At 43.9% G+C, this 17,263-nt stretch overlaps 1 protein-coding gene across 2 annotated transcripts in view; it reads right to left on the reverse strand.

The window, feature by feature from the left end:
- Positions 1-2,569: 2,569 nt before the first annotated feature.
- The window catches only part of THFS (10-formyltetrahydrofolate synthetase), a 67,152-nt gene continuing 52,458 nt past the window's right edge, over positions 2,570-17,263 (reverse strand). For both annotated transcript variants that reach the window (XM_086818212.1, XM_086818219.1), the window contains 4 exons: positions 4,936-5,085; positions 3,446-4,621; positions 3,175-3,321; positions 2,570-3,073 (listed from right to left, as the gene is read on the reverse strand). In XM_086818212.1, the coding sequence (XP_086674338.1) occupies positions 2,798-3,073; positions 3,175-3,321; positions 3,446-4,621; positions 4,936-5,085 (1,749 nt within the window). In that variant the 3' untranslated portion in view covers positions 2,570-2,797. The remainder of the gene's footprint in view (positions 3,074-3,174; positions 3,322-3,445; positions 4,622-4,935; positions 5,086-17,263) is intronic.

Consider the following 17,263-nt stretch of genomic DNA (forward strand, 5'->3'; position numbering starts at 1 on the left):
GCCACACCGAGTCAAGATAATCCTATGTCACTATCGAATAAAGTTCTTGAGAAGTTTCACGTAGGTGGGTGGTACAAAGTCAACCAAAAAAAAAACAAATTGGCCAAGTGTGCTACTATGAAAGTCTACTTTGATATGTGCTACTGCTTTCCTAAGTTTCTCAACCTTTGATTTATTGAAATCCCAAATGCTAAGATTATAATCCAATAACTCATCATAAAAACTTCAATATAAAGTTCTTGACCAAATTAAAGATTTGAAATAATGACATACAATTGTTAAAAACATTTTGCAGTGATCAAATCATCTATTACACATGATAAATTAGTTTCCAAACTTGATAATGCATTAAGAGAGGAATGCCACAACTTCAAACATGACTACATCAACAAATCACATTAGTCAGACATAACAAAAACAAAGAACATGCAAAGAGAAAGATGCTTGTAGTACTTCTTGACTCTTCGTCAATAGTTGGATCTACATCATCAATTTGCGTTATTTCGATCTTCATCAACATTAACCTTGACATCAAGAATCGCCCCTGACATTGGAACAAGAGCCATTCCTTACACGTATCTCCGCTCAACTATATTTTACATTTTCAAACTTATCAACTCTTAGAGAGAATGATACTCTGTATATCATTAGAACATTTGAGTGGATACATTTGAGACAAGGAATAAGATAATTCATGATTTATCAAGTTGCCTGCAAGTACAATTGTGTAATTCATGAGGGTTATTAGATTTATGGTTGATTAGATAGAAGATATTAGTTGTGTGGAAGTGGAGTCAATCAAAGAGAAATCACAAGAGAGGGGGAGATATCATGGAAAAGATTATAGGACAAGGGGCATGTCTTTCTATAGTTATAAATATGTATTTACACTTTATTATTTGAAACAAACAGAAACAATCAATACAAAAGTTTTAGTTGTCTCTCCCATGTTTGTTCCAATGGCTTTTGTCATTTGTGTGTATTCATTCTCATGGATATCCCAATCCCCAAAATCTAAGAAGGTTTTGTTTTGTGTAAAATTTTATCAATGCTTTTATTTTAATTACTGTAAGAAGATATTTGTTTGTTCATCATATTGCTAACCTTTGCATTAAGCTGACAACAATTTGGCATCAATAAAGTGTGTAGAAGGTTCTTCATGGAAAAAGAGTATCGAACAGCAAATTCTGCCAAAAAAACTATGCCACAATTTAATTGTTGTGGCACCCATCATTTTGATAATGATTTTTTTTTTTGGCCAATGGAGGATAGAGGGTTGCAAATGGAGCTGCCAAAAAATTATACCTACAATTTCATAGTTGTGACACCCATCATTTTGGTCGATGGAGGATACCAGGTTGCAACAGGAGCTGATTCCATGGTGCTGCTTAGGTGTAGAAGACCACAAGGAATTTAAGCCCAATTTAAATAAACCTAAAAGTTTCGTATATAGCCCAAGGGTGCACCCTAAGTTTCGACTTAGATGTGAAATAAGCAAATATTACAATGAATGGCAGTTTAAATGGTGCCTACATTACATATAAACTAGAATGTTTAGGTTGTGCCTGGTTGTGGATTCTCATAAAATGAGTAATTCCAAAGAAATTTGAAATGAAATCATTTACTCTAGTTGACTTATGAAACCACTTGTATAATGTTTTGAGAACCCGTTGGTCTTTTGCTAATCGATCAGGGTGGGCTTTTGTTAACCAATCAAGGCACTAAACAGGTTGATAATTCACTCTCAGGTTGATGCTCCAACTAAAGTTGTTATAGAAGAAAGAAGCTAGTCACTCTTGCTTTGCAGGATCCATATTACTGATTTTGGTTGTGTTGGCACTAGAATAGGATAGCAGCAGCATGCTGTGGTACATATAAAAGACGTTTAACAGCCTCTAAATTTGTGCAGCAATTAGTATTACATAATTCTTCTTTTAAAGAATAACATATACATGCAAAATTTAATCCTCGTCCCGTTAATACCAATACTCATAAAGTAAGCATCAATCTTCTGGTACCATGGTACCATGTGCGAGTGGGCCTGTTTCAACCCCCACATAAACTACACACCAGCTTACTAAAACTCCTTGTGTCCGTGTTAATGGCTGCTTTTTTCCCCTGACTTCTTGCTCTGCATGCGTAGCTTTCCTCTCCGCAAGCTCCTTTTAGTTGCTGCCTCCATGCCTGCACGACATGCTTGATGCAGGGCTTGATACACTGAGTTTGGGTTCACGTCTCCTGATGTAACCTCTTCGCTATCCTAAACCAAAACAAAACCAACGCTTCTCACTGGGCTTCATGACTCTTTTCTAGACCTTTGAAACTCCGTCTTGCTCTTTCTATTAAGTGCCAGTTAGTTACAGCTTGTAGGAGGTGTTCCTATGCTATCCAAAAGTTCTCTTTGTACAAGGACCACCTGACAAGAGAAAGCTCTCATGAGTCATATACATGAGAAGGCGTTTCTTTCTACAATATAAGTTGCAGAGCTGAGAGGCAGATACACCTTCATACGACCATAAAACGACCATGCTGAGATGCATAGTATTTTGGGAGTGTGTGCCCTCAAAGATAGTTACACGAAGAATATATATTTCCCACATGGATTGTTACATGAGGGAACTAATCTCCACATGGACATAATGTTCTCAGCAATCCAAGACATAACATGATTCGGTCAGTGTCAAATCCCAACTCAAAACCTGTCTCTAATGAGCTTATACACCAAGGATACAGAAATATCAAGGAACCAGAAATTCTTTCAAATCTTTGAATGTCAAATGTCATATTAATGCTGTATCTATGACAGGCCCAGAACGCACCCAGTTTCTAGGTCCAAATCAATGTCATAGAAGCATGGGCGTGTGGGCAAGCCGGGCATAGTGCTCATGGTTCCAACCAATGGATAAATAAATCCAGCACCAATGCTGGCTCTCACATCCCGAATAGGTATTGTGAAACCTGTCGGGGCCCCTTTCAGAGATGCATTATCTGAGAAGGAGTACTGTGTCTTTGCCATACAGATTGGAAGCCCAGAAAAGCCCTGTCTGGTGTAGGTTTCAATCTGCTTTTCGGCCTGCAAAAAAAGAAGGGAAAAGCCAGTACAGTAAAACTTCGCTAATAATTAGCACTAACAACTTGAGAAAAACAATAAACGAACAGCCATAGTGTACTTGCCTCTGCTGAAAACTCCACACCATCTGCACCATATGACTTGGCAATCATCTCTATTTTCTCTTTGATGCTTAAATGAAGCGGGTATAGAAACTTTAGAGGGGTCTGGTGCTGCTCACATGCCTTCTCCACGGCAAGGCCAAGATCCACCTGTAGAGAAAGCTCTAGTTTTAGACCATGCAAGGGCCACAAATGCACAGAAACATGCAAAGGTCATGTTTCTTGTTCACGTGAATGTAATCCAACAACACCAGAACACACAGCAGAGACCCACCGTGCCAGCTCCACCGTGAGCATGATGGGTGCAGACAACAGCCTCAAAAGCTCCAGCATCTAATGCCGCTTCCTTCACAGCTAAAAGCTCAGCTGCTGTATCCGTTGCAAACATGTTAATCGCCACCACAACATTCACACCATAGAACTTGGTGTTCTGTATGTGTCTAGCCAAATTAGAGCAGCCAGCCTTCACTAGATCCACATTCTCTGATTTGTAAGCATGATCCAGAGCTTTTCCAGCCACCACTTCAGGCCCTCCCCCATGCATTTTTAGAGCTCTCACAGTAGCCACAATCACCGCACATTGAGGAGTCAGTCCACTGTATCTGCACTTGATATTCATGAATTTCTCGGTGCCTATGTCAGCCCCAAACCCCGCTTCTGTGACCACAAACCCACGCTCCCCTACCAATTTGAGTGCAATTTTATCTGCCACGACAGAGGAATTCCCATGTGCAATGTTGGCAAAAGGGCCTGCATGAACCAGTACCGGTGTGCCTTCCAATGTTTGCATCAACGTTGGGTTGATTGCATCTTTCATCAATACTGTCAAGGCGCCTCCTACCCCAAGATCATCAGCAGTCACTGGCTCACCTCCCCTACTTGTTCCAATCACCATTCTGCCCAACCTCTCCCGCATGTCTGCAAGCGATGTTGTCAATGCCAGCACTGCCATGATCTCACTGGCCACTGAAATGTCAAAGCCAGTCTCCCGCACCATGCCTTTCTCCTCAGGTCCTTGCCCAACCGAAATTTTCCTCAGAAAGCGATCATTAACATCCATTACTCTCTTCCACGTTATTTGCTCTGGATCAATATCAAGTCGTGCAAATCTCTTCATCTCTGCGGGAGTAAGTTCCCCTGGATTGGTCTTTTCAATCCCAAGATTTTTGAGGCGTTTGAGCATGATGGGAGCAAACGAGCGCTTCCCTCCTTTGTCAGTAGGGCAGAGCCTATTGAAAAGGGCCTTATCAGATTGAGTTGCCTCATGGAAGATGCGGGCGTCTATGGCAGCAGCAAGCAGGTTATTTGAAGCAGTGATAGCATGAATGTCGCCAGTCATATGCAGGTTGAACTCATCCATGGGAATCACCTGACTGTATCCACCTCCAGCTGCTCCACCCTTGATACCAAAAGTAGGCCCTTGGCTCGGTTGCCGAACACAAGTGACCACCTGCACATTGGGTACCCATCCTCACCTCAATTCCTGTCCGATTTCACATGAAGATAATGTGCCAGAAAATCAGGGAGAGCTTGGGCATAACAGAAACTCTAGAGGGGATCTAGTTATTGTTAAAAGACTCTAGAAAGACATACATTAGCTATAGATCTGCAGTGCAATTACAAAAACACAGTGATGATAGATCGCAATACGAGAAGCGGAGATATGAGGGGGTCTAGATTTATGTTCAAGTGATCCTGTCTGTATCAACAAAATGTACCACTAAGGCATTTTGTAGATGTTAAAACCCATACAAAAGAGGTTACCTTTTTACCGAGATGTGCTCCGAGGGCTTGGCAAAGACCAACAGTCGTCGTTGATTTTCCTTCTCCAAGAGGTGTAGGGGTGATACCACCAACAACAACATAGAATCCATCAGGTGAATCTTTGAACTGATCATGAGTAGTGAGAAGAACCTGAAAACAAGAGGGCATTGAAATTTGAGCTACCCTAAGAACAAATCTAAGAGTTCTAGATATAATTACACAGGAAGAAGAAAAATAAAGGAAAGATTTCTATTTTAGAGACTTGGAATTTTTCTTTTGAGGCAGAGCCTTTTCATTATAAACAAAGACACAAGTCTTCCCAAAAACATGGCCCTACATAGCAGAAAATAAGACACACCGCCACCAGACTTCACAATAGTGAAAATTGGAGTGGACTGCAGCTGCGAATGTCCTTGCGACAAAATAGCGACATAGCTCCCAAGTTTACCCTAAGTTGGATAAAGGCGCGTCCCTAAGTTGGAGCAGAAGAGGCCTGTTCCTAAGTTGGGAGCCAGGTAAGTTATCAGTTTTGCACACTTCCCAAGGCAGCCATCAGATGTGCACTGATCACAAAATGGAGGAGGAGGATAGTATGGCCTATAGGTAGCCACACGTGTGGCTTGTAAGACTAGTAGTGCTATGCAAGTGTTATTGGAGAGAGAACAGCAATGGAGAGAGAGAGAGAGAGAGAGAGAGAGAGAGAGAGAGAGAGAGAAATGCTTGGGTCGGAGAGAGAGCAACAGGGTTCGCGCTACTGTTTTTCTGTGCATTTTAGGGTTCACGCTACTGTTTTTCTGTGCTTTTTAGGGTTCGCGCTGCTCAGCCCTCTGGTGCTTGCGGCCAGAAGCTGCCCACTTGCTGCTGCTGCTGCTGTTGAGAGGTGGCGGGGAGAGAGAGAGAGAGAGAGAGAGAGAGAGAGAGAGAGTGTTCAGTGCAGACGGCCTTGCCTGCAGCAGCTGTCCCGCACCTCCGTTGCCCTGCAGCTCTGACGCGCTAGCAGTCTCCTCACCGTTGCTGTCTCCAGCGCGCCACCGTCTTTAGCCCGTCTCTTTCTGTACGTTGCCGTCTGCTTCCCACTGCGAAGGTCTCTGTCTGCAGCTACTTGCAGGTCAACTATTGCAGGGTTTCCGGCTCTAGGGTTTCAGGCAGCAGTGGAAGAAGATTAAAAAATAATAATAATAAATAAAAAATAAAAAAATAAAAATCAGGTTTGCAGGTTTTCTCAAGGGTGCAGCAATGGTTCAAGCAACTATTTAAGGGTTTGCAGGTGCTGAATTAGGGTTTGAGAGAAAGGGTTTTCTTTGCTTTTGTACATGGATTTGGATGACCCGGCTGCTGCTGTTGGTGGCATGGCTGCCAAGAGCCTTAACATGGATCTTATTGAGGAGATGATCGAGAAGGATGTGGGTTATGCTTCAGATGCCTCGGAGCAACAAAAACGTCAAAGGCTTGATGTTGATGCAAGCTACACTCTGGTGAATGTTGGAGAGAATGCAGAGGAAAGTTCTCAGGTACCTTCTCCGGAGTTTGCACGTTTGCTGCAGATCACTGGTAAGCTTCTGCAAGAATATGTGAAGGCAAATAGCGTGCAAATGGCTGCAGTAGATAATGGTGGTGTGGCTGATGTATGCATGGAGACTCCTTTGTTGCTACAACAGCTAGCAGATTTTCATGATCGTGCTGCTATCTTCTTCTGTCACCATTTGGCCACCCGAATGGTTCACTCTTGCTTTCACACTATGTACATATTGGATTGGTGTCCATGGCTTATGGAATGTGCCTATGCATGTGATTGACACGTGTCATGCTGTATAGTTGGATATGATATTCCGCTGGGACTTGATGTTATCATGCCCGGAATATCTGGAGGAGTTGGCTTTCCGCTGGGACTTGTGCCTTTGTGTACATGCCCGGAAACGCCTGGAGGACTTGGCTTTCCACTGGGTCTGGTATCGCATATACTTGCCTGGAAACGCCTGGTATTATATGGTTTCATGAACGGAAATCGCTCATGCCAATGCTGCATTGCATAGCATCTTTATGTGCCTGCCTGCAAATAAAATTGCATGCTGTTTTCATGCGTGCATGACCTATGTGTAGTTCCGGTTAAGGGGACGCCCGCCCGTGAACCGTGCGTGTGAAACTGTCTGTTGACATGGTTGTGTGGCATGTGAATAGGTGGTAAGTATTACCCAATCTAGGCTCAAATAGCCCTTAGGACTTAGCCAATATTTATAAGTGAGTGCGTTCCCATTTCATTAAAGTTTGGGCGCCCAAAAGTCACTTATAAATTATGACCGCTTCCAAGTTCACACTCACTGAAGTCCCGAGGCGGACAAGACTCAATGTCCAGGACCTGATCCTCCCCTTTTACTCATAAATGGGCATCTCCCCATGTCCTCTCACCTGATTGGACCCCAATTCACTTATTAAGAGAAATTCGTGTTTTCTCTTCATGAGGATTTTTGGAGGCTGAAAACTCTGTTTTTTCCACCATTTGTCTCCATTTCCAAGCTCTCCATAGCCATACCCAACTTGCTAGGGTGTTTTCCAAGCTTCCAAGAGTGTTTCTAAGTGCTAATCACTCTCCTACTCACTCCCAATGACTGAAATTCAGCAAAACAGCTCTCATTTTTGCTGTAATTTCTGGTCTTTTTGCTGAAAACCCTAATTTCAGCCTTCCTTTCTCAAGTTGAACCATAGGGGAAGCTTTCCCAGGGTTCCCTTCATCCTCTTGAAGACTTTTGTCGCGAAGGATTGAGTGTGGGAGAGATGGAATTAGGGTTAGGTCATGTGGGAGACATACACAGTGAAGAAGAAGAGAGAGAGAGAGAGAGAGAGAGAGAGAGAGAGAGTTGTGGGGATAAGTCAACTCATGAGGCATGAGTGTGTGACTCCCCTATCACACATGTATATTGCACTAGTACACATAGTGCCTAAGTACATTAAAAGTACTAAGTGTACTATGTACTATAACTTATGGGCTTGTACACACTATAAGGGTGGGCATAACGCCTTTACCCCAACAACCTCCCACTTAAAGGCAAAGTGCCCTTAAATGAAGGAAAAGAAAAATCAGCATGTACATGATAATATACAAGGCCATATCAAGGCTGAAACTGGCCTCATCCAATGCCCATCAAGTGTCTGCAATGAGCAAACCGCTCCGGAGGCAAACTCTTTGTCAACAGATCAGCCGGGTTGTCATCCGTATGAATCTTAACAAGCTGAATTTGCTTGTTCTCTATCACACCTCTGATGAAGTGATACTTCACATCCACATGCTTCGTCTTTGCATGAAAGACAGGGTTCTTTGCCAACTGGATGGCACTCTGACTGTCACAATGCAACAATGGAATATCCCCTGTATAGCCCAAATCAACCACTAACCGAGATAGCCATAATGCCTCCTTGCAAGCCTCTGTGGCTGCAATATACTCGGCCTCTGTAGTAGATAAGGCTGTGCACTTCTGCATCCTGGATATCCATGACACAGCACCTCCTGTGAATGTAAACACATAACCGGTAGTAGACTTCCGGTTATCTGGATGACCGGCATAATCCGAATCCGTGTAACCATGCACTAATGCATCCTGTTTGCCAAAGCAAATGCACAAATCCTGTGTGCCCTTCAGGTATCTCATAACACCTTTCACTGCTTCCCAATGCTTCTTGCCAGGGTTGGCCATGTATCTAGAAACCACTCCCACTGCAAATGCAATGTCCGGCCTAGTAGCAACCATGGCATACATGAGACTGCCACAAGCTGAAGCATACGGAATCTTGGCCATATCAGCCCTGTCTCTATCCGACTGTGGGCTGTCCATAGCACTGAGTTTCACATATGGAGGCAAAGGAGTACTAGTCTTCTTCCCCCCGTCCATATTGAACCTCTGCAAAACTTTGCCAATGTATTCCTTCTGAGACAAATACAACACATGCTGATTTCTGTCCCGAAGTATCCGCATACCCAAGATGTGATTTGCATCACCCAAATCCTTCATATCAAAGGTTTGATGCAGCCTCTGCTTCAAGGTATCCATCTCCTTACGAGATTTCCCGGCAATCAACATATCATCAACATACAAGATGAGGATCAATAGACTGCCATCCAAAGCTTTCTTGGTGTACAAGCAGTGATCTATGTCACTTCTCCTGAATTTTTGAGATTTCATGAATGTATCAAATTTATGATACCATTCCCTTGGTGCCTGTTTGAGGCCATAAAGACTCTTTTTCAGCTTGCATACAAGCTTCTCCTTTCCACTTACTGCATAACCCTCTGGCTGCTGCATATATATCTCCTCATGGAGATCACCGTGAAGAAAAGCAGTCTTCACATCCATCTGAATCAAGTCCAGATCATCATGCGCAACCAAAGCTAACACAGCTCTAAGTGTGGTCATTTTGACCACTGGAGAGAAGATTTCATCAAAGTCCACACCATATTCTTGCTTGAAGCCCTTAGCCACTAACCTGGCTTTGTATTTTGGCTTTGCATCTGGTGCAACTTTGAGCCTGTAAACCCATTTGCATGGCAAAACCTTCTTGCCTGCAGGCAAATGCACCAACTTCCAAGTTCCATTTTTATGCAGAGAATCCATCTCTGACTTCATGGCACGCTCCCATAGAGCCTTGTCTGCCCTCTGTAAAGCCTCTTTATAACATGAGGGCTCCCCACAGTCAGTAAGCATCAAGTAGTCAACCCCTGGAACAAACCTGTCAGGGACTCTGGAGGGTCTAGTGGACCTCCGTACCCAATGACCATCATTTGCAGGTTGCTGTCCAGCCTGCATATCACCCATTGGTGGCTCCTGTTCCATGCCATAAGGCTGAAAAATCATGCCCGGTATCTCCTCTAACTGTGGTATATCCATAGGGATATCTTCTGCCATCTTTGGCTGTCCATTTGGACCATTTTCAGCACCATTTAAGGGCTGGTTTTCCTGCTGTAATGGCTGATTTACAGCCCTTTGTTGTTGTCCATGATGTCCATCATCATCAAAGATGACTCTGCCAGGCTCCTGTTGCCTTGCAGGCTCCTTATACATGCATGTTTCATCAAAAATGACATCATTGCTGCATATAATCTTTCTATTCACGGGATCCCAAAGTCTATACCCCATTTCACCTCTGTCACCATATCCTAGGAATATGCATTTGTGAGACTTAGGATCAAGTTTGGTGCGCATTTCCCTGCGTATGTGCACGTACGCAACGCAACCAAACACTCTCAAGTGCTTGTATGACGGAGGCTTCCCTGTCCATACTTCCTCTGGCACTTTCCCACCAAGCCTCGTGTTAGGTGACCTATTTATAAGGTGAACGGCTGTCATAACAGCTTCAGCCCAAAAACCATGAGATAACGCAGCATGTGACAACATAGAACGGACCTTCTCCTGAATGGTCCTGTTCATCCTCTCTGCTGTCCCGTTTTGTGGAGGATCATAAGGAGTAGAGAGCTCCCTCTTGATGCCTTTAGCATCACAAAAATCCTGAAACTGTTTGGACGTATACTCTCCACCATTGTCAGAACGCAAAGCCTTCAGTGTTTTGCCAGTTTGATTCTCAACAAGAGCAACAAACTTCTCAAACACTGAGAATGTATCACTCTTCAAACGAAGAGGATAAACCCACACCTTGCGTGTGGCATCATCTATAAAAGACACAGTATTTTGCCCCTCCCAAAGAAAGCTGAGGCATCTCACATACATCTGTATGCACAAGCTCTAACTGAGCATCTTTCTGTCCAAGAGCTTTCTTGTGGGGGCACTGTAGTTGCCTACCATATATACAATGCTCACAAAACTGAAAACTTGAAAACTTTAGAGAAGGCAAGTAACCCAAACGAGACAATTGCTCCATTCCTTTGACACTCATGTGTCCCAACCGGCTATGCCACATAGAAATTTCCGGCAGCTCGGTTGCATTTACATTAGCATGGTGACAAACACCTGCATGCATGAAATAAAGAGTGTCCACCTTAGAGCCTCTGGCAACAACCAGTGAACCCTTACTAATTTTCCACTTTCCACGACCAAATGTGGTAACATAATCAGCATCATCAAGCTGTCCAGTAGAAAGCAGATTCTTCTTGATCTCAGGCACATGCCTGACATCATGGAGCATAAGCTGTGAGCCATCTGAAAACACAAGCCTCACATCACCTCTGCTAAGAATCTTGCATGCATGGTTATCACCCAAATAAACCACTCCTTCATTGCCAGCAGTATACCTGACAAACAAGTCTCTGCAACCTGTGACATGAAAAGAGGCACCTGAATCAATGATCCATGAGTGCATACCATGACCACCTGTAAGAAGTGAATGGGCATCAAGTGAAGAAGTAAATAGGACCTCATCCTCACTGCCACCTGCATGCGACACATTGATTTCTTCAATCTTGACTCCACTTTTGCCCTTTGGCTTTACATCTTTGGCTTCATCTTTCTCTTTGTCTTTGCATTTTCCCTTTTCTTTTTGATCATTTTTCCATTTGTAGCATTGCTTTTTAATGTGTCCCTTCTTGCCACAATAATGGCATTCCAAATCCTTTTTGGAGCGAGACTTGCTCCTTCCCCGTTCTTGGCTTTCTTGAAGAAGAGCACCCTCAACATCTGCATATGACAGCATAGCATTCGAATTGCTAGTGGCTGTCCTGAATGTGTCCCAACTCTCTGGCAAAGTGCATAACAAAAAAGTGGCTTTGAACTCATCGTCCATTGCCAACTTTTGATTAATGACCTGGCTGACAATACCATTAAACTCATTTAGATGGGCTGTCATAGACGCCCCTTCCTTCATCTGAAGACCTATGAGTTTCTTCAACCAATACACTTTGCTTGAGGCACTTTGTTGGGCATACAAGTCCTGCAATCTCTGCCACATTCCCCAAGCTGTCTTCTCTTCACGAATGCTGAAAAGTAATGAGTCTGACACAGACAACATGATAGTAGATCTTGCCAGCTCATCCATATCTTCCCACTCTTCAGCCGTAAGAGAAGCGGGCATTACACCCCTTTCTTTGATAGGCTTGTGCTGCTTTTTCTGGAGCAACACATTGTAGCACTGGGTTTGCCAAATATCATAATTATGCGAGCCTTCAAGCTTCTTGATGTGAAGCAATGAAGAGCTCTCACCTGTGGTTGCCATAGCAAAGTGCAACCTGTCAATGCCTGACTCCCTGCAAAATGTGCAAACACTGCACCAAAAGCACACAAAGTGCTCACGGTTTTTCTCCCAAGCTTTATCTCCCACTGCGGAAGCACAAATGCAACTTTTCTCCCACTTTATGCGATGAAATCACCAAAATCTGGTTGCTGCAGATTTTGGACAGCACCTTAAATGTGCTCTGTTGCCCTTCCAAAGTACTGTACAACAGTACCAATTGCTCACAAATGATGTACCAAACCTGTACCGGCAAGTACAGCAGCTGAAATTGAACCTTTTGGTCACTCAAAACAGTGTACAGCCATGCCAAAACTTGCACAAAGCTGTGCCAAATCTGTACCAGCAGGTACAATAGCAATAAATGCTCTCCTGGCTGTCCAAATGAGTGAAAATCAGACTTTTACAGTCCTGTACACTGCATACAACAGTCCCGAACAGAAATTGGGCAAAAGCCCCTTGACTGCAAGCTGATTTTTGAGGATTCAAGGCATAAATGTCTTGCCTGCTGCTTTGCCAAGCTCAACAAGCATACAAACTTGAAAAGCCCCTTGATTTAAGATCAATTTCTGATCATACAAGGTACATTGACGCACATGAAGGCATCCAGAGTGTTCACGATGCTTCCCCCTGGCCACATATACATCAAATACATGAAAGCCCCTTGATTCACAGGCACATTGAGTGCTTGTAAGGCATCAGCACATTATCCACAGCATCAAATGCGATCGCCTGCATGCAAATCAATCCAATCGACACAAAAGCCCCTTGATTTGCACTGCAATTTTGCCCAAATGTGCGATTTCTCACATCATACAGCATGTATGAGTGCTTAATTGCACAATTACATCAAAAGCCCCAAATTTCGACATCCAATTTCCTGCAAATTGATCCTGATTGTGACCAATGTCACCCAATTTTGCCAATTTTGCTCAAAATTGAGCAATTCGGCACCTGTACCTGCTCAATTGATAATTGTACTTGCTCAATTGCAAGTCCCAAAAAAAAAATTGAGGCAAATACCTTGATTTCTGATTTTCTGTTGCAGGAAAGGGGGGTGATGAATTTGGTGCTGCTGTATAGATGATGCTGCTTCACGGCCAGGGCAAGTGTATCGACGAACATGACCTTCTTGCTGGGAAAGTCGACTCGTGGGTGAAGGTGAAAGGAAAGTCGTGGAGGACAGCTCCCATCCTCATCTGCTCTTCATAGCGCTGGCAATCATGCCTGTGCTCGGGCCAGTGCAGACGCTGGTGATAAGGTGAGCAATAGCGAACCGCACCGCATGCGCCACAGTGAATGGAAGGTGGGCTTTGTCGGACTGCACCTTGGGTGACGTGGACCAGCGCTGTCCGCCCTGCCTTCGCTAATGTGTTTCCGCTCGTTGACGTATTCGCCTAGCGCTTGTTGACGTATTCGCCTAGCGCTTACACGATTAGAGTCGCTCACGTAGCCAGCTTGTTGTATTACGCCTTCGCCTAGTAGCGCTTGAACGCTTAGCTACCACAGCCGAACTTGTGTGTAGCCTTCGCTTCACGCAGACAGCCCAGCGTTCAACACTCACACACAGAGAGAAAAAATCAGCGCTTGAACCTTCTTCTCCTCTACAGCAAACTCGACACCACCAGCCTCTACAACAAATTCGACACCACCAGTTGGAAGTTTAGGCTCTGATACCAGTTGTGTGGGAGAGATGGAATTAGGGTTAGGTCATGTGGGAGACATACACAGAGAAGAACAAGAGAGAGAGAGAGAGAGAGAGAGAGTTGTGGGGATAAGTCAACTCATGAGGCATGAGTGTGTGACACCCCTATCACACATGTATATTGCACTAGTACACATAGTGCACTTAGTACATTAAAAGTACTAAGTGTACTATGTACTATAACTTATGAGCTTGTACACACTATAAGGGTGGGCATAACGCCTTTACCCCAACAGATTGCGGCAAATCGAAGATATCAACACTTCTAAAGTTTCCAACGCGAAGGCTTCCGCTTGCAACAACTTCTATGAAGACTGGTAAGCTAATTGGACAATGTGTTGTCATTACTTACTCAGTAGAAGGGCAGGACTCCTTGTTTAGCCGCCCTGTGTAGTATTTCTCTTGTCCTATGTGCTCTTGAAGATGTTGCTACCTTGCTTGGTAGAACATAGAGCCAATGGTAGAGAATATGGGCACTGAAGTCGGGCCCGGGCATCAAGGCAGCTCCTTGGTGATCTACATCGACATACCATTGTTTTCTAAATGCTGAATTTCATATGCATTGGCATGGAGGATTTGGCAATGGATGCCCGTGAAGCTATCTATGTATTGAATTTCTCCAATAGTAATACAATTTACTCAAGGGAGGGGTCGGCCGTTCCGGCTCGTTGCGTCTCTTGTCAATTCAGCAATTTACTTCTTGTATATGAGCAAGTGTCCTTCAAATCTTAGTGTATTTAAGTGTATTGATTAGCATTGTGTTCAACCAAGTTACATTGGTATCAGAGCATACGGTTCTCTTTCACTTCTATCGTGAGAGACGATCACCGTGAACACTAGCTATCTCTACACTTAGAACATTATGGACAGCCATACAATGAATGTTGGAGATGCTAATACAAGAGGCAGGGACAATGAAATGCATGCCTCCAATGCTTTACAAGATGAGCAAACTCATGTGGTGCACAATAGGGAACATGAATATGTGGGACAACCGTCCTGCGGCAAAGAGAAGATGCAAGAAGAAGAGTCGATAGTCTTGAGGACTGAATTTACTCGTATGCAGGCTCTTCTCCATGCACAACAAGAAGAATTGAATCTCTATCGCCGCGAGGATCCATTGGTACATGACCGTTTGAAGGCCAAGAAAGCTGAATCTTATAGGGATCATGCAATGGCAATGATTGCTCAAGAGTTGCACATGCAACCGAGGGATGCAGCACGTGCATACTTGGCTCGTACCGAGGATACCTATGCAGAAAAGGCAACCATCCCACATGTCTTGGAATCCCCACAAGTGCCCGAACAAGAAGTTATGTCTAAGAGGATGAATCTCCATGCTATGGGAGAGGAACGATCAGTGACTTCACGCCATGCAGGAATATCTCATGTAGCCCGTGAAGGATACAATGTTTATGGCAGTGGTCAAAATGTATGTCAAATGCCATTGCCGGCTGAAAATGTACATGCATAACACATGCAACATGGGCTGCAATTTTCTGTTGGTGCAGGTATTCCGCGTATCTCTCATGCCACTCATGCCTTCGAGTGTGCTCGTGAGGGAGAAGCTATGGCTGATAAATGTATCAATGCATGTTGAGGGGCCAGCCATGCCTCATGCTTACAGGGCACATGTATCTATGCCTTATGTATCACCTTTTGGTCCAAAAATGATGCCAGTCACAGGGGCTGTCCCAATGGACAAACATGGGGGAAAACATGTTGAGATACAACATGCATCAAAGTCTCGTGACTTCAAAGCTGGAGACAAATCTGTGAAGTTTGACACATATCATGGAGAATACGATGCATCAAAGGCACTTGCTTTTATTGCCCAGTTTGATATTGCTTTCAGTGATGAGGATTTCACTCAGAAATCCATGATCCGGCATGTAAGCATGTTCATGAAAGGCACTGCTGCCCATTGGTAGCTCACGGAGAAGCTCTCACCGAATCCCGTTAGATCATGGGAAGAGTTCAAGGAGAGGGTTTATGCTCAATTCTTGCCTCCCAATGCATTGAATGAGATAACAATGAAGTGGGATTGGGTAAAGCAAAATGAGGGGAAATCGGTAAATGCATATGTACAAAAGTTTTGGAAAGTGCTCTTGGAGGTGTCTCCATTTATGCATGTCACCGAGGCGGAAAGGAAGAGAAGGTTTCAATCGGGATTGCATCCCGTGTACAAAGCGGGATTACAAATGTATCCTGGTCATACCTTACACCAATTAATCGCAGCCGCCACCGCCACCGAGCAATTGGAACTCAAATTGAGTCGATCCAATAAGGCTAAACCCTCATTTCAAGGCAAAGATAGGGCTGTCCAAAGCCTGCAAAATGATGGACAGCCACCTAAAAGGGACCAAAACCAAGCCAAATCAGATCCAAAAGCTGAAAATAAGTTTGCTAAAAAGCGCTCTTATAAGCCGGCAAACTTTGGTCTTAGTGCTGAGAAGAAGGAGCAATATATGCGTGAAGGCAAATACTTTACTTGTGGCAGCACTGAGCACAGGGCAAGAGCATGCCCAAATAAGAAGAACAAAGCTGAAAATGCTAATGTATTGAAGCCTAATGTGCATATGGTTCCGGATGTGCAGGGCAACACTTCCCATGATAGCAAAGATAGGGTTGTATGTAAAGCTTGGGGACAGCTCAAAGATCAGCCCGCTTTGTTCATGTTTGATGATTGTGCATCTGGAAATTTCATATCCACTCAGATGGCAGCTGCTTTGGGTAGTGAAGTGGAGGACATGGGTCCTCAAATTGAAGCAGGGGCTGCCTTTGTTGGTAGAGAAGTGCAGGTCATGCCTATTTTTGGCAAGTTGCGCATACACATGCAAGGCTATGTGGATCATGAGGATTTTCTTGTGGCGCCTTTGAATGACTGTGATGTATTGCTTGGAAAGCCTTGGCATACACGTATTGATCCGTGCAAGGCTTACAAGACTAACAGGATTACCTTCATGCATAAAGGCCGAGAACATGTAATTGATGCTGGTGAAGGGGTGATACCATTCCCCTTGTATCTCATGTACAAATTAAAAAAGTAATGAAAAAGAGTATTTTTTGCGTACTTGATTTTTGTAGAAATCCTGTTGAGAAAAATAATGTACATGTAAACACTCTTTGTAATGATAGGCTGAAATTTTTGCAAGAGCACAACGATTGTTTTGCTGATGAGTTACCACCTGTACGACCGGAAGATCATCGCATTGATCTTGTGCCGGGTAGCTCACCACCTAATAGGCCAGCCTATCGTATAAGTGCATCCCAAAAAGAGGAGATCATGAAGCAAGTGAATGAGCTTCTTGAGAAGGGTTTGGTTCAGCCAAGCTCTTCTCCATATTGTTCACCCGTCCTCTTGGTTCAAAAGAAGGATGGATCCTTTCGTATGTGTGTGGATTATAGAGCTTTGAATAAGCTTACCATCAAGAATAGGTTTCCGATTCCACGCGT

The sequence above is a fragment of the Cibotium barometz genome, chromosome 2 (genome assembly GCF_041138505.1).
Source record: "Cibotium barometz isolate CiBa-2024 chromosome 2, ASM4113850v1, whole genome shotgun sequence".
NCBI classification, from domain to species: Eukaryota; Viridiplantae; Streptophyta; class Polypodiopsida; order Cyatheales; family Cibotiaceae; genus Cibotium; species Cibotium barometz.